The sequence below is a fragment of the Neolamprologus multifasciatus genome, chromosome 3, assembly GCF_963576455.1.
Source record: "Neolamprologus multifasciatus chromosome 3, fNeoMul1.2, whole genome shotgun sequence".
Lineage (NCBI taxonomy): Eukaryota > Metazoa > Chordata > Actinopteri > Cichliformes > Cichlidae > Neolamprologus > Neolamprologus multifasciatus.
Genome location: NC_140441.1, coordinates 22956802 through 22979311, shown reverse-complemented (window position 1 = coordinate 22979311; position 22510 = coordinate 22956802). Strand labels below are relative to the sequence as shown.

Genomic DNA, 22510 nt, shown 5'->3' with positions numbered 1-22510 from the left:
GTTACACTTGTGTTTGAATCGTACAGCTTATCACACATTTGATTTCCATGTGTGACAACTGCAACTGTCCAGAGTGAGGACAGACTGAGGGACCCACTGCTGCACATCATCTGTGAGGCTTTGCACCCCTAATGATCCACCAGGACAAACTCAGCAGTGTGTGAGGAAGAGGAGGAGGAAGAGCCAGCACTAGTGATGGGATTTCCGGCTCTTTTTAGAGAACTGGCTCTTTCGGCTCGGCTCACTAAAAAGAGCCGGCTCTTTCGGCTCCGAACCGGCTGGTTGTTTTGTTGCTTTCATTAATTTATTATTAACAATAATATAAAATTATGCAAAAAAGGAATTACTAATGTAAAAAAAAAGTGGTTTTATTTATATATATGTTTATATATAAATATATACAGTGGCCCCTAGAGACAAAGCACGTACAAACTCCAAAAAACACATACAAACTCCAAAACACATTTTTAGCGTTAACTGAACCTAGATCACTTAAATTACACAATTGAAAGCATTGTTTGTGTATTTATACACAAGCACTCATATATATTCAAATAATTAAAAAAAAAGTTCATTTACCTGTTACTACCACACACCAAATCCGGTCGTTGGTACTTCCTGGCTTGTGTAGCCACTAGGTAACAAAAGCGCAACACTGCGCCCAGCATCCTGGAGCACTTCTGTTGTCTTTTGTACGTGTTTTGAGTTTTTATGTGCTTCTGAGTTTTTACGTGCTTCAGAATTTGTACGTGTTTTTACGTGTTTTGGAGTTTTTACGTGTTTTGGAGTTTGTACGTGCTTCAGAGTTCGTACGTGATTTGAAGTTTGTACGTGCTTTGTCTCTAGGGGCCACCGTAAATATACTTTTATTTATTCACTCCACATAAATAAATAAATCATATAATACAAAAATCAACTATTCACATTTCAACTTTTAACTATTTAAATTTTCAGCTTTTTCCTTTTACAAATTTAAAGTGAAACAACACAAAACACTGCAAACCACAACACAATTAAATATAAATTAAAATATTAAAACAAAAAGAAGATGCATATTCTCTGTCATATGGACCTGCATGAATAAACTTTCTGAATCCTTTATCATCTGCAACTGAAAATAGTTGTGGATGATTACTATACCTTTCTAATGTGACGTTGTTGTCCCTGCCTCTCTTTCTCTCCCTCTGGCTCTGTTCCTGTGCTACTATGTGTAACTACCGCCCCTCCCCCCTCTTCCCATCGTAAAGCACACGGCTCGCGTGCAGAGTGAAGCAAAAAAAAGTACGAGAGAGAGGCTGAGAGAAAGGAAAAAAAAAAAAAAAAAAACCCACGTGACTGCTCGCGATAAGGAGCCGGCTCGTGTCGTTCACGTCAAAGACCCGGCTCTAAGAGCCATTTCGTTCGCGACCGACACATCACTAGCCAGCACCGGCTGAGAGATGGACAGAATAGACAGACTGTTCCCTGTTTGTGAAGGACTGCTAGAAAAGTTTAAAACAACTAATTGTCTTTCCTGAATCAGTCCTATTAGCTAATGTTAAAATAATTTTATCATTCAAGTTTTTAATGTGGGAGAAAGTAGTCAGGCCCTTCAAGTTAAACTATGAAAGTCAGCAACAAGTTTAATATTCAGAAACCTAAAGTATGTATCGGCAGCAGAATGGACCTTAAAATAAATGTCTATGTTTTTTCTGTTATATATTTTTTGGAGTGTTTTGGATTAGGAGTACTGTTGTGTTTGTTGCATTATATTACTGTCATTGTTTATATGCTTTATATATTTTGAGCTCAGTTGATCTATAGTGTTACATGATATCCTATAAGAATGTTACATGTTTCTATACTTTCTGTCCAGTTTGACCCATTTAGCAGAAGTCATCCTGTTTAAGGCTCTGATATCTATTTTGTATGACTTAAAGCACCTATTACAGTTATTAAATACATCTATATGTACACTGTAAAATATACTTGTCTTTAAGTTAAGATTTAAGGTGATAGGAAATATAAATAACTGCAACTTGAATCTTTACTGAAGCTCAGTATTTGACACAGAGTTCAAGTTCACTGCTGTAATAACTAATAATGATTAATATACAACTTTAATGATGGCCATATTATATTTACATTACCAAGTCAGATGACTTTAGTCTCATGAACAACATTAGCTAACTGTTATTTACTAGCTAATTTTGAAATTACTGTTCCGTACAGAAATGAAGCCCAACAATCAGATACTTTTCAAATCAAACAAAGCTCATGTAAAAACAAACAGATGAGCCAAAAAAATCTCTCCTTAATTTCTGTCAGACAGTGCTATATGAAAGTTTTCCAGCGGATAGTATCATGGTTGCTCAGCAACCTGAGCGGCACGACAGAGGTTAAACCATCCCATTTCACTACATTTTAAAGTGTTTTTCAGCCTCCATGGATTAAGAATGTGACGTTTATTATGCAGCACGGTTGTGATTTTGGAACAGATGTTTAGTTTAAAGGCTTTTAGCTGCTCTCAAAATTGCATTTTTCTCTATTTATATGAAACCATCCGTTTCTATTGTTCCCCTTTAAAATCATGTTGTTTATCCTGGTGATATTCTATCCTTTTTTGTTGTATCCCCCACACATGGATAATGGAATGCTTAGCACTGTACAAGGCCGTATAGTGCGCTAACAACGTTAGTCAGGAACTTAGTAGAACTGTGGAAGATAACACTGGAGACCAACAGAAAGGCAATTACACAAGTCATATCAGTTGCTGTGATTTATGTAAATAAGATAAAAAATCAAATAATGTAAATACAAATAATTTAGTGTGATTGTACACAGTGTACATTTTAGGAAGCCTTTTTTTTTCTTTTTTAAATTGGAACCTATGGTTTTAAATGTGCAATATATATAAAAACTTTCTTTAGCTACTATGTGACTCTGGCTGGTCAGTAATGAATACAGAGCATCAGGTTAAGTCAAGTACTTTGTTTCTGTAACCTGACACAGTTCTTCTGTCCACAACTGTGATCTTCTTGCACAGTTGTGGACAAAGATGCATGACACAATAAAACCAGAACACAGAGTGTTCAAGCAGTGAACTGGAAAAATATCACTCAGATGCCAAAAGTGAAACTATGGATTTTTTAAAGGCATGCGAGAGTTAAACATATATTTCAGAGTTTGTAGAAGAGATATAAAGAAATTATGAAACAGAGAATGAAATGTGGACATATCCACAAAGTTTGTTTATTTTGATAAAGTATGTGATGATAATCATCATCAAGTAATATTATTAAAAACTAAGATTTGTTTTTTAAATACGTACTGTAAAGTTCCTGGAAAAAAGTCAGTGGTTTACAAGTGAATTTTACAAGTCACAATACTGAGACCAAATTGATATGTTATGTATTAAGATCTAAAATTGAAAATTCCCAACATGCACATTACCAACGATTTGTCACGGCCCGAGGTGTGTCATAATAACACGAAAACTATCATTCTGTGGCCTTATGAAACACTCCAGATTCTTAATTAAAATGAATAAATTTAATTGAACTTCGCTGCTTTCTATTGCAGCCCTAACCTTAACGTTAACCACAACTTTGTTAGGCTGATTTTCTGTCACATGGAAAACACATTTATAGATTTATTCCAACCTGCTCTCATGCGTCCAAACGCATAACATACCGACAATTTATCACATAGTGTCGTTATGTTGTGTTGTGATGAGAACGTGTTGCAAATTCTACTATCTCACACAGCTCTATTAAGCTACTTTAAATCATTGTAAATTTAATTAATTAAATAATTTTTATTAATTAAATTAATAAAAAGCCCATAACCATAACCTTAACCACACCTAACTTTAACCACAACATGAACCCTATGACATAATGGATTCTACACCTAACCCTAACCTTAACCATAACCTTATGCACGCCTAACCTTACACATAATCTTACATTTATAGATTTATTCTAACCCGCTCTCATACTACTGAATGCATAACATACCAATTTGTCACATAGTATTGTTATGTGTTGGGATGAGAATGTGTTGTTATCCTGATGATCAATGTATTTATTTGTTTTAAATCAATGAACATTTCTTTGTGTTTCGAGCCTTCCCAGCTTGTTCAGATGAGTCACTGGTTGGTGTTCCAGCAGTGGATACCTCACTCGTATCCAGATCCAAAGTTTCTGTAGCAAACACAGGAAATCCTTTATATAATCTTGCCAGTGTCATCCATTTATTACCACAATGCATCAGTAAATTTATCAGAAATGTTTTCCAAATTTCACCTCTTTAAGGCTTAAGCAATTGTTTCATGTGTTTATGAAAATCTGATCTCACAGATTGCTCACTAAGTTCTGTGTCGGACTACTGACTATCAGTGTTTTGTTGAACCATGGCCAATGCATTCATTGACTCCATGTTCCACACCTTCATTCTTCCTCATTTTTGTTGATTTTTTTTTCCTCTTTTATATATTTTTAACCAGATCCAGTGTTTCCATTTTTCCCCTCTATCATTCATTATTCTCTACATATTTTGCTGTTTTTGACATGGTTCTCATCTATGCCTGCTGTCTCCTCACCTTTAGCTCTCTCTCTAGGCTTTCCAGAGCTTCCAAGCTTATTCAGCTTGCTCATTGGTTGGTGCCCCAGCCATTTGATCAATGGTTGTTAATCAATGGTCATGACAATTTACATATTATTGATCAAGAAACTGACCTCACAGCCCATTGTTCATTCATTTGGCTAGTTTCAGTCATTGTTCAATGTACTGTTTATGAGGTTGGGGAAACCTGCAGTCAGCTGAGAATGAAGAAGTCACTTGGATGACTGAAAATGCTATGTCCAGATGACTAGGACAAACTATTTGGGACAACATTAAGATGCAAACAATTCACCTAAAAAACCCTCAACATTCAGGAAAATTAAGAAGTGCTTTAAACTGTGTAGTAAATATGTTTGACCAACTGAACACAATGTAACTTAAAACATATTGCAAAAGAGAGCTGGCTCTCGCTTCAGTGAGAGAAATTTTCATGGACGTCATTTCGCGGAAAATGTAGTTTTTTACTTATAGGCCTTATAAGCCTATACTGGTGTTTTTAAAAGTCATGTTTGACTTCATGCTTTTCTGAATAGTTTCCTGAATGCTTAGAACACAAATTGCACAGCTTTAAATAGTTTATTTTGATGCACATGCTGTTTTCTATGCAAATTTTCATTATAGGATTTATTTTCATTTTTCTCTGCAGTATATAAAAATTGATGTATCTCAAAAATAAAACTATGAAGACACTCAAAATAAATTTCCTGTTGTTGTAAACTATTATTTGCAACTTTTTTGTATTTAAAGTTTTGAGGGATTAACCTCTTAAATTTCTCTAAGTAGAAATATATGTTTAAAAAAATACAAAAACAATTTGCAATAATTTTTTTGCAATTTATGTAGTTACTATGGACTTTATGCATACATATTATTCAAATTTGAGCTGTAACAGTTGTATTGATGTATAGCAACTTAAAATGCTCCCAAAAATGGCACTACAGCATGTAAAAATATAAAGTTCTGGCGGAGTTGGTTCTATGGTAGGTCTTAAAGGGTTAATCCTTGCAAATGGTCATTAGTCAGCTGTGAGCTAATTTTGTCCATTTATCTTTGAATGTCCAATGTTCTTAGTCCACTTTACATATATATATTAACAAACCCATCTTTTTTTACTCACTCATCTGTGCACCACCATGTCATCATTATATTGCCAGCAAGTGCAAACTCCCAAGCTAGTAACGTAGCAACCAGTGTTGAAGGGACCACACCACATAGGTTGTTCTTCTTTGCCATTTATTTGGGCAGTTGGGCAGCTGGCTCGACGTGTGTGCAAGAAAGTTGCTGACCCTGCTGCTCAAAAGTAAGCCATGGCAGCTGGCAGGAATAAATTATCTAAGCATAGGCAAACCTCTCACGATGAATTTTAGTACTAAAACTAGGAATACACCAGAAGTTGAGTGATAAAACAATTTCAACAGGATGTAATGGAAACAACTACAAAACCATTGTATGAACTTTTAAAGATACCAATGTCATCCAGTTATTACCACAATGCATCAGCAAATTCGTCAGAAATGTTTTCCATGTTTTTCAATATTAAGTGATTATTTCATATATCTAGAACATCCTGGCTCCATGGTTGCTGACTAATTTCCAGCTGAAAATACTATCATTGTTTTGTTATGACATGTCCAATGCTTTTATTGTCTCCATGTTCCACATCGTCATTTTTCCTATATTTTTATTGAATGTTTTTTCTTTTTAATAAATTTTTAACCAGATTCAGTGTCCCCTCTCTCATTCATTATTCTTTTTCTTACTAATTTCTTTCCTGTTTGTCCACATGGTTCTCATGCAAGTCTGCTCCTCACCTTCAGTTCTCTCTCGAGGCTTCCCAGCTTGTTCAGGTTGGTCACTGGATTGAGCCCCAGCAGTGGATATCTCACTCATGTCCTGATCCAAAGGTTCTGCAGCATGCACAGGACAGTTTAATCAAAACCGATAATGAATGCATCAGTAAATTCATCAGAAATGTTTTCCATCATTTTCAATCTTAGGAAACTGTTTAATGTGTTTAGAAAATCCTGATCTCATGGAGTGTTCAATAATATCTGGCTCAGACTACTGACTGTCATTGTTTATGTTGTTTATGTTGATTTAATGGAAACTCCTGCAAAACCATTTTATGATATTTTAAAGATACCATTGTCATCCAATTATTTCAGTCTCGACTGAAGAAGTCATTGGGATGAGTAACAAAACATTTCTCCCACTGAAAGCACTACATTCAGATGAAGAGAATCAACCTTTAGTACTGACTGTCATTGTTTTGTTGTAACATAGCCAATGCTTTTATCTTCGCCATGTGCCACACCTTCATTCTTCCTTATTTTTTCTGAATGTTTTTGCCTCTTTCATAGATTTTTTACCTTTGCTCCCATTCTTGTCCCCTACTTTTTCACATATTTTTCTGTTTGTCCACGTGGTTCAAGTCCATTTCTGTCACGGCCGGACCTTTCCGGACGGTCTTGCTTGTGTTTATGTTTTCTGTGTGTGTTTGCTTCTCCTTCTCTCTCCCCGGTCCTCGGGCCGTGGGAGAGGCGTGTCCGGGCGACTGTCGTCATTGGGAGTCCCTCTTTGCTTTTGCCGGCCCACCTGCAGCTGATTACCTGACCAGCTGTTGGTAATCATCCCTCCCGGCTAGAAAGAGGTATTTAACCTGGACTCGCGGCGACAGTCGATGTGGGATTATTACTCCGAACTGGTACAGTCTGTGCGAGCAGTCTGAGCCTGGTATTTGGCTAGCATGTGGCTAATATTGGATTTTTCCTTCTTCCTCCAGGAGAGGCAAGCAGAGAAGCGAGTTGGGGAGCACACACACTAGGGAGTTACAACACGGAACGCACTGGGAGCAAGGGACGAGCACAATTGGAAAATTGCACTTTTGAGTGAATTGTTGGACTTGCCTGTCTATTTCACTGTAAATAAACGCACTGTGTTTCTGTGAAGAAGAACCGCGCCTGGGTCACTCTTTTCCGTGACAATTTCTTCTGTCTCCTCATCTTCAGCTTTGTCTTCAGGATTTCCAGCTTGTTCAGATTGGTCATTGGTTGGTGTCCTAGCAGTGGATACCTCACTCATGTCCTGATCCAAAGGTTCTGTAGCATGCTCAGGAGAGTTTAATCAAAACCGATAAATGATCCTTTATAAATGCCAATGTCATCCAGTTATATAGGGGGTCCAGAAGACCATCAGAGTGTACAACCTCACCCCTGGTGCCGTTGCCCACCTCTCAATTTTAAATAGACGTATACATTGAGGATTATCAGGAGGGGCTGTGCGCTTACCTGCTGCTCTCTGACAGGTAGCTCCATGCCCTCCTCGGTTTTAAATGCACCTTAGAACACACATGCATCAACACTTCATATGAGCGGGCAGAGGGAGGTTTGGAGTCTTCACACACCCCCGTTCTCTGTTGCCTGTTGGGGTTGGGGGGCTGGGAGGAGGAGTTGGCCGTCCGATTGGGGTCTGGAATTTGGGGCTTCCCTGCTGCTGCGGAGTTGGGGCGGTCTGCTTCTCTCCACCCCGGGGAAAAGGGTAACACCACCTGGGTCTGGGTGCAGTTTCCCCCTCCAGGGGCAAGGGTACCTAGACCTGGGGTATAGAGTACGCTTGGGGAGTGTGATTGTATGTAAAGTGTCTGTTTATATCAGTCTCCATGTTGGGTGAATGCTGAGTAATTGCATGGGTGGTGGGAATGGATGTTTGTATCTGTTTTTGGCCTGGCCTGACTTTTCTAGTCCTTAAGGACCCCAAAGTGCTTTACACTACATTCACCCATTCACACACACATTCACACACTGGCGATGGCAAGCTACATTGTAGCCACAGCTGCCCTGGGGCGCACTGACAGAGGCGAGGCTGCCGGACACAGGCGCCACCGGGCCCTCTGACCACCACCAGTAGGCAAACATGGGGTTAGTATCTTGCCCAAGGATATTTGGCATGCAGCCAGGAGGCAGCCTGGGATCGAACCACCAACCTTCTGATTAGTGGCTGACCTGCTCTGCCACCTGAGCTACAGCCACCCCCCCCACACAGGCGCCACCGGGCCCTCTGACCACCACCAGTAGGCAAACATGGGGTTAGTATCTTGCCCAAGGATATTTGGCATGCAGCCAGGAGGCAGCCTGGGATCGAACCACCAACCTTCTGATTAGTGGCTGACCTGCTCTGCCACCTGAGCTACAGCCACCCCCCGTTTGACATAGACAAACAGGCTGTTTGTCTGTGTCTATATGTCAGGTCGGGTATCAGAAGCCACCTCTCTAGGAACATCTCAGGCCCTCCAAGGTATGGAGGCTTATCTCCCCCGAATACTCCCCCTGCCAGTGGCAGACACCCTCAGACATTGGTCCATTGGTGGTTCTTTGTGTCCGGGGATGGGCGTCCAGGTACGCACCGGCTCACTCCTGGTGGCTGCTTGTCGGGGCCTGGAGCCTGGGGCTTGGTCACTCTGGCACAGCTGGCTGTCGGCGGAGCTCACGGGCACGTCACTGCAAGCCCCCTGGCTTCTGCTCCACGGCTTCTGAGTGACCCCTCATCTGGGGCCTCTCCTAAGCTCTTTCCGGGAGAGTGGCAGGTTTGCCTCTCCGTTGGTCTTCCTTGGTCTCTGGATGTCTGGAGCCTGGATCTCCTCCATACCTGCTTTATGCCCTGGTGGACAGGGCTTTGGCTCCCCACACCCTCTAGCAGATTATTACATGAAGGAACCTTTTTAAATACAAGTGCGCTCATGCTCACGTACACCTGTGAGCATGAGCGCACTTGTATTTAAAAAGGTTGCTTACACACACAAACTACACCCTTTTTGGCTCTTACCTCAAAGCACACTGTGCCCTGTCGATCCTACGTGCTGCACAAAAATATTCAATTAGTATTTACTGTTATATTCACATAGGTCATGATGTTGTTTATTATATTGCTCTCTTTTTTTGCTTGTTTTCTCTTTTTTCTTTCTCAACAGGTGATCCAGGTGATTGATATATGTATTTTTTGTCTGTTTGTTTTGTTGGTGTTTGTTTTTTGCCCCTTATTACCATTCCCCTTCCTCGCTGTTTTTCTTTCCCTCTTTCTTTCTCCCTTTTCTTTCCCCCAGTCATGTCTGACCCATGTGTAGCATGTGAAAAAAAATAAAATAAAAGCAAAGGTGAATCAAATAGACCAATGCGGCAAGGCCGGGATGGTCTATTTGGTAAAGTAAATCCGTTGGGCATCTCTGTTCCCTTTAGACAATAATTCTGATGGCAAAAAAACCAAATGGGACAGACGGGGAAAAAAAAGCCCAATGCTTCTATTGTCTCCATGTGCCACACCTTCATTCTTCGTAATACTTTTCAAATGGTTTTCCTCTTTTATATGTTTTTTTCACCAGATTCAGTGTGCCCATCCTTGTCCTCTCCTTATTCATTATTGTCTATGAATTTTCCCATCATTCACATGGTTCAAGCCCATGTCTGCTGTCTCCTCACCTTCAGCTTTGTCTTCAGGCTTGTCAGCTTGTTCAGATTGCTGATTGTTTGGAGCCCCAGCAGTGGATACCTCACTCATATCGTGATCCAAATGTTCTGCAGCATGCACAGGACAGTTAAATTAAAGAAGGTAATGATCTTTTAAAAATACCACTGTCATCCAGTTATTACCACAATGCATCATAAAATTAATCAGAAGTGTTTTCCATCTTTTTCAATCTTAAGCAATTGTTTCATGAGTTTAGGACATCCTGATCTTATGGAGTGTTCACTAATGTCTGGCACAGACTACTGACTGTCATTGTTTTGTTATAGAATGCCCAATGTTTTTATTTTCTTCATTTCCCACACCTTTATTCTTTCTAATTTTTTTGAATGTTTCTTCCTATTTTATACATTTTTGACCAGATTCAGTGTGCCCATCCTTGTCCTCTCCTTATTCATTATTGTCTATGAATTTTCCCATTGTTCACATGGTTCAAACCCATGTCTGCTGTCTCCTCACCTTCAGCTTTGTCTTCAGGCTTGTCAGCTTGTTCAGATTGCTGACTGGTTGGTGCCCCAGCAGTGGATACCTCACTCATGTCGTGATCCAAAGGTTCTGCAGCATCTGCAGGGCAGTTATATCCAAACCAATAGATAATCTTTTAAAGATACCAGTGTCATCAAGTTATTACCACAATCTGATTTAACTTGTCTGTGTAGCATGCACAGGAAAGTTAAATCAAAACAGTTATAAGATAAATTTAAGTATGTAAAGTCATCCTGTTAATTTATTAGAAATGTTTTCCATCTTACTTTCTTTTTTCTTGTAGAACAGAAGATAAGCACTGCTGGATCTAGTTACAATAACAAAAAAAGATAAGGTCATCTTTTTTTCATCCAATAAGAAAAAAAATACAAATGAGAACTTACTTGTTATTCCTTTCCAGCTGGAATGGTTGCTCGTTAAGCTGTTAATGAAAATGATAGAATGGTGTTTCATTGCAGTGCAAGTTTTTCTATCGAGCAAATAACATCATAACAATGTTTTCAAGTTTTTATGTCTTGGGAACAAAAATAGTGAGGCAAAACTTCATCAGTCTTACCAATGTGACACGGCTATCATTGAAGTTGTACCATTTGTAATTATCCAGACACTTGATTGTTACAGTGTAATGTCCCCCTTTTAGCTGTCCAAAGTGTTCAACAAATCCATACAGTTCATAATTCTGTTTCTGATTACAAATTAAAAAAGAAATTAGTCATAAGAAATGACAAAATAAAAAATTATAATAAAATGAAATATTCATCATACCTCTGGTATCTGTAGAGTGTCAGGAACTGTCACTGAGTGGTTTAGTTTCACATATTTCTTAAGTTTATAGTTAAACTTAAATCTCTTCAACAGCAATGTCAAAACTTCTGGACAAAGCTTCATTTCACATTTCTATTTGAAAGACACACAAAAAATTCTCCTTCAAACACTTTTTAGATAAGCTGCAATTCTTTTTGAGATGGAATTAAGACAGACAGACAAGGATGTGGATACTTCTTTGTGGTTTTTGAGCATGTTAGAAAAGCCGTTGAATTTAGAAGAGACCTTGTTTTTGCAATATATTTTTTACTGCAAAGGTTCAAGAAGCATTTTCTGCTTAAACCACAGCCTACAGGGGGGACTATTCCAAGATAAAGTCTGCAGTCCTTAAGGCATGTGAAGTAGTTACTTAAGCACATCATTAGCATTTTAGAAAATTAAGGAAGTCAGAAAGCAAATTTTTGTTGATCTCGTTCATTTGTTGATCAATTAATTTTCTTAGTGAATGACAGCATCTCAGAATAAAAAAAAAAAATATGACACTTAAAGGATTTAGTTCCGTTGGAACAGTTCCACGAGTTTCTCCCTGAGCATGCTGCTACCTACAGATACAGCCACTCAACATGGCTGCTTCATCAGTGACAGGACCACTCACAGGTACAATTGACCCCACATGCTGGAGACATTGCATCTGTCATTACACCTTTCTGGAATATTTTCCTACACCATTTTTTTTTTTAGACAGATGAACAGAATCAACTTTTGGAGAGCTACACAGTTTTTCTCTTTCGGTTGTCAAACCTTCCTGCCAGGTTCCAGAGCCTAATGAATGTGTCGTGACATTAAGAGGTAAGTGGTGGTTCTGTACACCTGCACACATGGATAGTTTTCACTCAGTTGTTTTATAGTTGTCGGGATGAGAATATTATTTTACTGTAACTATCCATAACCATTATTATTACTGTTGCATCACTTATCATTTATCATTATCATTTCATCAGAGCATTTATTGAAGCTGTTGATGTTATATTAAAGTTTGTATTTCAGGTGTGAGCATAATTACATAATAATCTTTCATTACAGGTGCAACTGTAATCATGTTATACACATTGCATTTTTGTGCTAATTAAAGAGTTGAAGCTCGGTCAAGTTAATTAATGGTCTGAAGCTTCGGTCAGCGCGACGTCTGGCCGATCAATAGGAAGTTAAGGTGACCTGGAGCCACGACAGGATTGCATACATGCTTACAATTCACCACATATTAGATAGGAATAGAATAAAGGCCTGGGTGCCCTCAGCAGCCTGCAGCATTGGAGTCTGCCTGGTAACAGATGACTCACAATGGGTCATGTACTGAGGTCAAGACACACATAGGCTGCCTGAATACACATACACAGTATCTAGACTTGTTTTACTTGAAACTGCAAGTTGTTTTACCTGCATACGTGACAGTTTAGTTCTACAAATAAGCGAAGTGCAGTAAGTGAAATAACAGGAAGCATCTGGCGGTGGTGGAGGAACAGAGGAAGGAACTGTTCTTTTTTAGAATATGTCCAGGGGTCGAATTACTGGAACTTATGCAGGTCATTTATCTGTTTTGACGCATGTTGCTCGTCATCAACTATGTTATATATATGACTGCTCATTTATTGTTCAGGGAAGATCGATGCTATTTGAGTGATCATGCTCGGCTTCCCACATATATGTGTTTAATTAAAATCATTGTTTTGACGCACAATGGACCTCGAGTCGTTTGTCTCTCACCTCAAATCAAGAATCAGGACATAGTGCTACTTTTTTATGGCGTATTTCTTTTTTTTGTGTATGCATGTGTTTAGATATATGTATGCGAATGTCTATATATGTTCAGTTGTGCGTGTATCTTCTTCTCGTCTGTGCCAAGAGCTACCAAACAAAATTTTGTTTTGTGAACACATAACTCAACCTGGGTTTCTGGTCAACTCCCAGGCTACATAAGACAATAATGTTGGGGTGGGTGTACTCTCCCTTTACTGTGGGATCGGTTGGGCCGCATCTGGGCGCCAGGGAGGGGTCCCCCCCGAACCCTTTCCTCCCCATCCCTAAATGCTTCACTTCTCCATCACACCACCACACATGCAGGGTGTTGAGGTGCAGTTGCCTCACCGAGGTACAGGATTTAAAAAGAAATTCACTCAAAAATATTTAACCCTTTAAGACCTACCATAGAACCAAGTCCGCCAGAGCTTATATTATATTTACATGCTGTAGAGCCATTTTTGGGAGCATTTCAAGTTGCTATACATCAATACAACCATTATAGCCCAGATTTTAATAATATGTCTGCATTAAGTGCATAGTAATTACACAAGTGCAAAAAAGTGCAATAAACTACAAAAAAATTGAAAATCGTTTTTGTTTTTTTAACATATATTTCTAGTTAGAGAAATTTAAGAGGCTTATCCCTCAAAACTGTAAATACAAAAAAGTTGCACAAAATAGTTTCCCACCACAGGAAATTTATTTTGAGTGTCTTCATAGTTTTATTTTGGAAATACACCAATTTTTATATACTGCAGGAAAAAAGAAAATAAATATTATAGTGCAAATTTGCAAAAAAAAACAGCATATGCATCAAAATAAACTATTTCCAGCAGTGCAATATGAGTCCTAAGCATCCCAGAAACAACACAGAAAGTCATAAAGTCAAACATAACTTTTAAAAACACAAGTATAGGCTCATGAGGCCCTGATGGTAAAAAAAAACTACATTTCCGCAAAATGGCGTCACTTCCGGTTCCGGGCAGGTCATGGGGGACGCGATAGTTGGACGTAGGAAGTGTTATGAACAGCTGATCGGATCGGCAAAGCATGTTTCTGGAATATTATGTTTTTGTTGCTACAAGTGCTTTTTATGCAGTTTTTGCAAAGCTATATGTGGAAGGAAACTGTGACCTAGGACAAGCTGATGGCATAAGATGTAAGTACAACTCCTCCGGTTTCATATGCAAAAGAAATCATTGCGCTAGCTTACATGGTTGCAGTGCTACCGGGATTTAAAAATGGTTACACAAAACCAAGCGTGCCTGCTCCGACCAACTTTAAAGGGTTAAAGTAGGGCTTACTGGATAATGGCAAAAAACGTCCAATTACTTTTGGTCAATACTGAGATCATGATGTTTTAACATGACTGCTTGCAAATATGTAATACTAGAAAATTCACTGGAATGAGAAAATAGGTTCAAAAATTAAAGCAAGCTCTATTTTTTTTAAATGTGCTACATTACAATTTGCTCAAAAACAGGAATGCTTTGGAAGGCAGGCTAAAAAATCTGAGACCCAATGAAGTGACAGATAGCGTTCATAAGTCTGAGAACTCAGTGGTTACAGTAAAGTCACACATTTGGCTGATATTCCTATTGATAAGACTCTGGCAGAAGTTCACGTGGCAGCTAAAGACGGCAAAGATGTCAACTCAAAGGCATCAACATCCATCTTCAGTGGTATCAGGATAGTTTAATTGAAAAGCTCATAGTCAAGAAAGTATGAAAACACTTTTAGTTTTTTAGTTCTAGTTTTTTTAAATAAAAATATATGAATATAATGACTTATAACTTACAACAGCAGCATCTGTTTTGTTCTCACACCTGTCACAGTACAGCTGGTTAGGACCACTTGCAAGTGATTCACCAAAAAATTTGGCAATGGCATCCTCCTGAAAAATGCATTCTTGTCACTTGCTGTTGAAACTTGTTAATAGCTCAAATAAACAGGTGATTTACACACATTAAAGCATACTCCAAGTCTCACTCAATATATTAAACATTTCCCACAGTTTGATGCATGTGTTGCTGTGAACATTGTTTTAGTTAAATGGTAGGATTTTTGACCAGAAACTTTAGCCAGAAGATGCCAAGTTTTAATGTATTAAAAATGGCACACAGGAAGATATCAGTGCTCACCACTCTGTAGTCTGTTTTGTCAGATTCCATCAGGTCAAGTGGCAGAGACCAAAATGGGTCATCTGTTCCTGTCTCTATATTACAGCTCAAGCATCTGTTCTTGTGTTTCAGCACTCCCTGGAATATCTTAAAGAAAAACCACACAAACACTGTTAGCTCTTTTTTTTTTTTTTTTTTTTTAATTTAACTTGCAAATCTATTCTATTTAATGTTGTTTCTTCACCTGGGAGGCCTCATGACTGCTTTGACTCAGAATCTTCTCAAACCACTCAGCAGCATCACTTTGTACATGGACTTCAGGGGTGGAAATATAAATGAAAACATGTTTTTATAAAAAAAAATCTTTTAATATAACATGTACTTACAGAAAATTTCCAAAAACATAATCTAGACTTGAAAGATTTTAAACATTTGTTATCAAATCTGAGTGAAAGTAAACACAGAAATATGCTACTCTGAACAGTCACTTTGCAAACATCAGAGGTGTCTTTTGCGCACAGGGTAACTTTCTGAACCTTCTTTCTTGCATATGGCTGTTTAATTATTTGATGGTGTGCCATCTTTCTTAATGTCTGAGAGATAACAGAAATGAGATAAAACAGGTCATTTTTTGTCTTTTTATTCACCCTCATCTCTGGTGCTCGTGCCTATTTCTCAGTTTTAAATCACATGTAGACATTAAAATTTCTTAGGAGTGGCCAAGCTGTCACCAGCTGTTATCTGGCAGAGAGTTGTTGGTGCCATATCTCTCCCCTGTTTTAAATACACTTTAGAACAGCATGCGTCAACACCACATATGAGTGGGCAGAGTGAGACATGGGGTCTTCTCACAACCCCATTCTCTGAAGGCTGTTTGGGGCAGGGGGGATGGGAGGAGGAGCTGGCCATCTGGTCAGGCTCTTGGCTGGTGAGGTTTTTTTTTAAAGGTATTGCAGTCCAATACTTAATTACTTGCTGGAGAAAAGAATTTATTAGACTACTCTTTACATTACTTTTTCCTTACTCAGTAAATTCACCTGAAATGCATTTTCTCATATTTACAAGTTAGTAAGCTCCACAGAGAGTGGAGACAGTGGTCAGTGGGGAACCTACAGTGGCTTGCAAAAGTATTTGCCCCCCTTGAACTTTTCCACATTTTGTCACATTACAGCCACAAACATGAATCAATGTTATTGGACTTCCACGTGAAAGACCAATACAAAGTGGTGTACATGTGAGAAGTGGAACGAAAATCATACATGATTCCACACATTTTTTTTTTTTACAAATAAATAACTGAAAAGTGGGGTGTGCGTAATTATTCAGCCCCCTGAGTCAATACTTTGTAGAATCACCTGTTGCTGCAATTACAGCTGCCAGTCTTTTAGGGTTTGTCTCTACCAGCTTTGCACATCTAGAGACTGAAGTCCTTGCCCATTCTTCTCTGCAAAACAGCTCCAGCTCAGTCAGATTACATGGACAGCGTTTGTGAACAGCAATTTTCAGATCTTGCCACAGATTCTCGACTGGATTTAGATCTGGACTTTGACTGGGCCATTCTAACTCATGGATATGTTTTTTAAACCATTCCATTGTTGCCCTGGCTTTATGTTTAGGGTCGTTGTGCTGCTGGAAGGTGAACCTCCGCCCCAGTCTCAAGTCTTTTGCAGACTCCAAGAGGTTTTCTTCCAAGATTGCCCTGTATTTGGCTCCATCCATCTTCCCATCAACTCTGATCAGCTTCCCTGTCCCTGCTGAAGAGAAGCACCCCCAGAGCATGATGCTGCCACCACCCTATTTGACAGTGGGGATGGTGTGTTCAGAGTCATGTGCAGTGTTAGTGTTGCGCCACACATAGAGTTTTGCATTTTTGCCAAAAAGTTCCATTTTGGTCTCATCTGACCAGAGCTGCTTCTTCTACATGTTTGTTGTGTCCCCCACATGGCTTGTGGCAAACGGGACTTCTTATGGTTTTCTGTTAACAATGGCTTTCTTCTTGCCACTCTTCCATGAAGCCCAACTTTGTGCAGTGCACGACTAATAGTTGTCCTATGGACAGATTCCCCCACCTGAACTGTAGATCTCTGCAGCTCATCCAGAGTCACCATGGGCCTCTTGGCTGCATTTCTGATCAGCGCTCTCCTTGTTCGGCCTGTGAGTTTAGGAGTTTAGCCTTGTCTTGGTAGGTTTACAGTTGTGCCATACTCCTTCCATTTCTGAATGATCGCTTGAACAGTGCTCCGTGGGATGTTCAAGGCTTGGGAAATCTTTTTGTAGCCTAATCCTGCTTTAAATTTCTCAATAACTTTATCCCTGACCTTTCTGGTGTGTGCTTCGGACTTCATGGTGTTGCTGCTCCCAATATTCTCTTAGACAACCTCCGAGGCCGTCACAAAGCAGCTGTATTTGTACTGACATTAGATTACACACAGGTGCACTCTATTTAGTCATTAGCACTCATCAGGCAATGTCTATGGGCAACTGACTGAACTCAGACCAAAGGGGGCTGAATAATTACGCACACCCCACTTTTCAGTTATTTATTTGTAAAAAATGTTTGGAATCATGTATGATTTTCGTTCCACTTCTGACATATACACCACTTTGCATTGGTCTTTCACGTGGAATTCCAATAAAATTGATTCATGTTTGTGGCTGTAATGTGAGAAAATGTGGAAAAGTTCAAGGGGGCGAATACTTTTACAAGCCACTGTAGTTCCAGGGAGCTACCTGTGCATATGTTGGTTGTTTCTGTGGTTTCCCTACTGTTTTTGTTTTTGGTTGTTGTTTCAGAAGGTGGTCAAGCAGATTTTCAGTGTTTTTTCTATCTCTCTATCCCTTTTCTTCTCTGTTTTTCTCAACATCTCCTTCAGTTGTCTGTGAAGGTTGTATATCTGTGAAGGTTCTCAGTCATCCAGTACATCGTAGTCAAAGGAGCTTGTAAAGAAAAGCGTCTAGACTTCTTTAAGTTGCTTGAAGACATTTCACCTCTCGTCCGAGAAGCTTCTTCAGTTCTAAGGTCAAATGGCAGAGAGTCCCAGATTTAAACCCAGTGGGGGTATCCCCCCAAAGAGGGACAAAAGGACCCCCTGATGATCCTCTAATCACCTGAGCCAAGGTGTGAAAGCGGGTGTGGGTCCCAATCAGAAGTGTAGAAAAGTCAATGCAAACATGCTTGCAGACAGAGATAACTAGTAGACTAGTTTCTAGGTCAAAGGTAAGAGACATTAGGCTTGCAACTTGCATGCACGCCTGCTCAGTGAGGATAGTACAGGATGTACTCCGGATGTTGCAGGAACGTGTATGAAGAGAAAATAACGGCAGGAAACACGTGGAGTGTGAGACGGCGAAGACGGTTTTTTAAGTGTTATAGAAGTCAAGAGAGTCAACAAAGGAAATGTACCTTACTGTTTCTAACTGTAACTGATGCATGTTATGATATTTGCCTACGCATGAAGAGGCTGAACCTTGATATACAAAAACAGTATGATGTGTGCTTCCTAGTTGAGATCTCTGTAAGTGAGTGATGCTGCAGACATCTCCCGCGTGCGTGTAATCAATAAATCATTGTTTGACTGGACTTCTCTGGATATTGGTTGAAAGGATGAAAGCCCACACCCTTTTTCACACCTTGGCTCAGTTAGGCAGAGGATAAATATGGGTTCACAATGCTCTGTAGTGAAACTCCCAATAAATCTTTAAATCTGGGACTGTCCGACAATTGCTCTTAGAACTGAAGAAGCTTCTTTGATGAGAGGTGAAACATCTTCAAGGAACTTAAAGAAAGTCCAGACACTTTTCTTTCCAAGCTCCTTAGACTGTCCTTATGTTAACTTTCTCCCCACCTTCTCTTTCTTTCTTCTTTTCTGTCTCACGGTCTTGACCGTTCTGGTTGTGATAAAATATGAGTATCAAGTGGACCAGTATAGCAAAACCCATAATGCCTTTATACAACAATTGTGACTGCCACACTGCTATACAGGACAGAGGGGGAAAAGCAGGATTCTTTTATTTTCAGAACATTACTGTATTTACATTTACTACATCTACTTTAATTATTTGAATGAACACTTTCAATTTACTGAGTATGCTCAGCATCACTCGGGTTTGTTGGTTTAACATAAAGGACAATGGTGGTTAATACTAATTATACAATAGCTCTAATAGGATTGAACACATAACATGTGCTGTGAAAAACAAAAACATATAAAGTATGTGTAGATTAGAGATCATTTTATACTACTGTACTGTAACCAGTACACTGACCCAGTTTTCCAAAGAACAGATTTCTTCAGTGTGTAAAAATGGTTACCTGTGATACCCAGCTTTGACGTGATCTTATATGTCTGAGCTGTATTTTTCTCTAAGTCATCAAACAAGGTCTTAAGATGAAGATCAATACACTGAGTTCCTTTGGGTTTCCTACAGCAATTAAACACAATATTGTCACATGTGGTGAACATGTTTACTGAAATATCCATTCACTTTAAATAAAGATAAATGTTATATAACTTAAGCTTTGTAACAAACCTTGTCACAGCATCTCTGAATTTTCTGGTCATGAACAGCACCTGTAGCACACTGTTCAAGTAGCATGTTGCTCCTTGGTTTATCAACCCATGGTACTTGTTAACTAGAAGGAAGTAATCAGTCATGAATCTAAGTTGTGGAACTGTTTTGATCAATTTCTGTTAAATATAAAATATTTCTGTTAAATATTTACACTGCATCAAAACCAAAGAGCCTGTCTCAGTTATGTAGACACAAAACACAAATTAAAAGAAGCCATTTTGATTCCTTTCTTGTATCATTAGACACTAGGGTGACAACCCTAGTTTCTTTAGACTTTATCTGTATTACCATGTCCCAAATATAAAGACAACGTTGTATGTTTTGATTGTCTCTGTAGGTCCCAAAAATCAACGCTACATGCTGCTTTGGTCTGGCTCCAATCCAATTGTTATAAATCAGGGGTCCCCAAGTAAAATAGCAGGAGGTCCTCATCTATCATCCAATCAATCTGGGGTCTGAACACTTTAAATGAAGCAAGAAAAATATTTTCTTTCATTTCTATTTAACATTTAATCTGACATAGATTTGTCTTGTATCTACTGATCAATTATTCATATGCCCATTAAATAATCTGCTGAACAGAAGAAAAGAAATAAAAAAAAGAATAAAGTTACGTTGAAATCAGGCACTCCATTGTTTTTCTTGTGACATAACCAATAAGTTTGATGTGTCATATGGCTCTCTTTCTATTGAAAAAATAAAAATTCCAAAATCCCAAAAGGTTGATTCTGTTCATCTAGAGGTGGCGTTCCAACTGACTTCAGTGTCGACTGAAGAAGTCATTGGGATGAGTGACAAAGGTTTCTCCCATTGAAAGCACAATTCACAATACCACATTCTTTGCACCCAATCTTGTCCCCTCCTTTTACACTATTCTCTACATATTTTCCTGTTTGTCCAGATAGTTCAAGCCTATGTCTGCTGTCTCCTCACCTTCGGCTTTGTCTTCAGGCTTGTCAGCTTGTTCAGATTGCTGACTCGTTGGTGCCCCAACAGTGGATACCTCACTCATGTCGTGATCCAAAGGTTCTGCAGCATGCGCAGGACAGTTTAATAAAAAACAGATAAATGGTCCTTTAAAAATACCACTGTCATCCAGTTATTAATACAATGCATCAGTAAATTCATCACAAGTGTTTTCAATCTTTTTCAATCTTAAGCAATTGTTTCATGTGTTTCGAAAATCTTGAAATCATAGAGTGTTCACTAACTTCCGGCTCAGACTACTGACCGTCCTTGTCTTGATGCATTCTTAATCATCCATATAAGTAAATACCAAAAGGTTGATTCTGTTCATCTAGAGGTGCCGTTCCAACTGACTTCTTCAGTGTCGACTGAAGAAGTCATTGGGATGAGTGACAAATGTTTCTCCCATTGAAAGCACTACATCCAGATGTACAAAATCAACCTTTAGCACTGTCTGTCAGATTTGTTGTAACATAGCCAATGCTTTTATTTTCGCCATGTGCCACAGCTTCATTCTTCCTAATTTTTTGCTGAATTTTTTTTCCTCTTTCATAGATTTTTTACCACATTCTTTGCACCCATTCTTGTCCCCTCCTTTTTCACTATTCTCTACATATTATCCTGTTGATGCACATGGTTCAAGCCCATGTCTGCTGTCTCCTCACCTTCAGCTTTGTCGTCAGGCTTGTTAGCTTGGTCAGATTGCTGACTCGTTGGTGCCCCAGCAGTGGATACCTCACTCATGTCCTGATCCAAAGGTTCTGCAGCATGCGCAAGACAGTTTAATCAAAACAGATAAATGATTCTTTAAAAATACCACTGTCATCCAGTTATTACCACAATGCATCAGTAAATTCATCAGAAGTCTTTTCCATCTTTTTCAATCTTAGGCAATTGATTTTGATTTGATTTGATATACCTTCATTAGTCCCACAAGGGAAAATTTCATAAGGCTGCCGACCTATTGCACGCAATGGTAGCGCCATCTTACCCTCTGACCATACATACATTACACAAAACATCACAGGGGGAAGACAGGTTAGAGAGGTATAACAATGGAAAATGCACCACATGAGGAAAGATAAGGAGAAAAAAAATAACTCCCCCCAGACTGAGCTCCAACATATCAGTTTGAGAACAGAAAAAAACACCTCTGCACATAGCACATGAAAAAACTCTTAATACACCAAAAAAAAACAAAAAAACCCACATGACAAGCAACAGGGGTGGGTAAAGAGTGAGAGACAGCCGATTTAGACAGTACATCCGGGCCTGCAGCCTATGCGCTAGTCTCCTTGATCCACCATCAGCATTGGAAGGGAATAAGCATCGAAGGCGTTTGGAGGGGGGGATGAGTGTATGTCTGCATGTGTATATATGTCTGTGTGCGTGTGTGTGTATGTGTCCAGAGTTCAGCTGAGCCTTTGTCCTTCACCCTGCCAGGCTAAGTAAACAGTCTTCCAGCCAACCCAGGTGGCCTTGCATTGAAGGGGAAGAACAGTCAAAACACAGTTGTTATCAGGGTGTTGTTGTTCAGCTCCAGCCTTGCAGCTGGCGCTGAAAGGGTATCCGCATAAGTGATGGTGCTTTTTACTTTAGTGCGAACAGCTCATATGAATTTCCAAGCAGTTCTACAGTCCAACACTGGTCTCTCAATCTCCCGTTGGAGAGCGACGAGC

At 39.2% G+C, this 22510-nt stretch overlaps 1 protein-coding gene across 2 annotated transcripts in view; it reads right to left on the bottom strand.

The window, feature by feature from the left end:
- Window positions 1-1240: 1240 nt before the first annotated feature.
- The window catches only part of LOC146522051 (uncharacterized), a 34109-nt gene continuing 12839 nt past the window's right edge, over window positions 1241-22510 (bottom strand). For both annotated transcript variants that reach the window (XM_085149585.1, XM_085149589.1), the window contains 15 exons: window positions 21497-21592; window positions 20799-20894; window positions 19824-19926; window positions 19606-19715; window positions 15538-15608; window positions 15315-15440; window positions 14972-15067; window positions 11374-11505; window positions 11165-11293; window positions 10992-11029; window positions 10875-10915; window positions 10582-10686; window positions 10077-10172; window positions 6417-6512; window positions 1241-4184 (listed from right to left, as the gene is read on the bottom strand). In XM_085149585.1, coding sequence (XP_085005711.1) covers window positions 4075-4184; window positions 6417-6512; window positions 10077-10172; window positions 10582-10686; window positions 10875-10915; window positions 10992-11029; window positions 11165-11293; window positions 11374-11505; window positions 14972-15067; window positions 15315-15440; window positions 15538-15608; window positions 19606-19715; window positions 19824-19926; window positions 20799-20894; window positions 21497-21592 — 1445 coding nt within the window. In that variant the 3' untranslated portion in view covers window positions 1241-4074. The remainder of the gene's footprint in view (window positions 4185-6416; window positions 6513-10076; window positions 10173-10581; window positions 10687-10874; window positions 10916-10991; window positions 11030-11164; window positions 11294-11373; window positions 11506-14971; window positions 15068-15314; window positions 15441-15537; window positions 15609-19605; window positions 19716-19823; window positions 19927-20798; window positions 20895-21496; window positions 21593-22510) is intronic.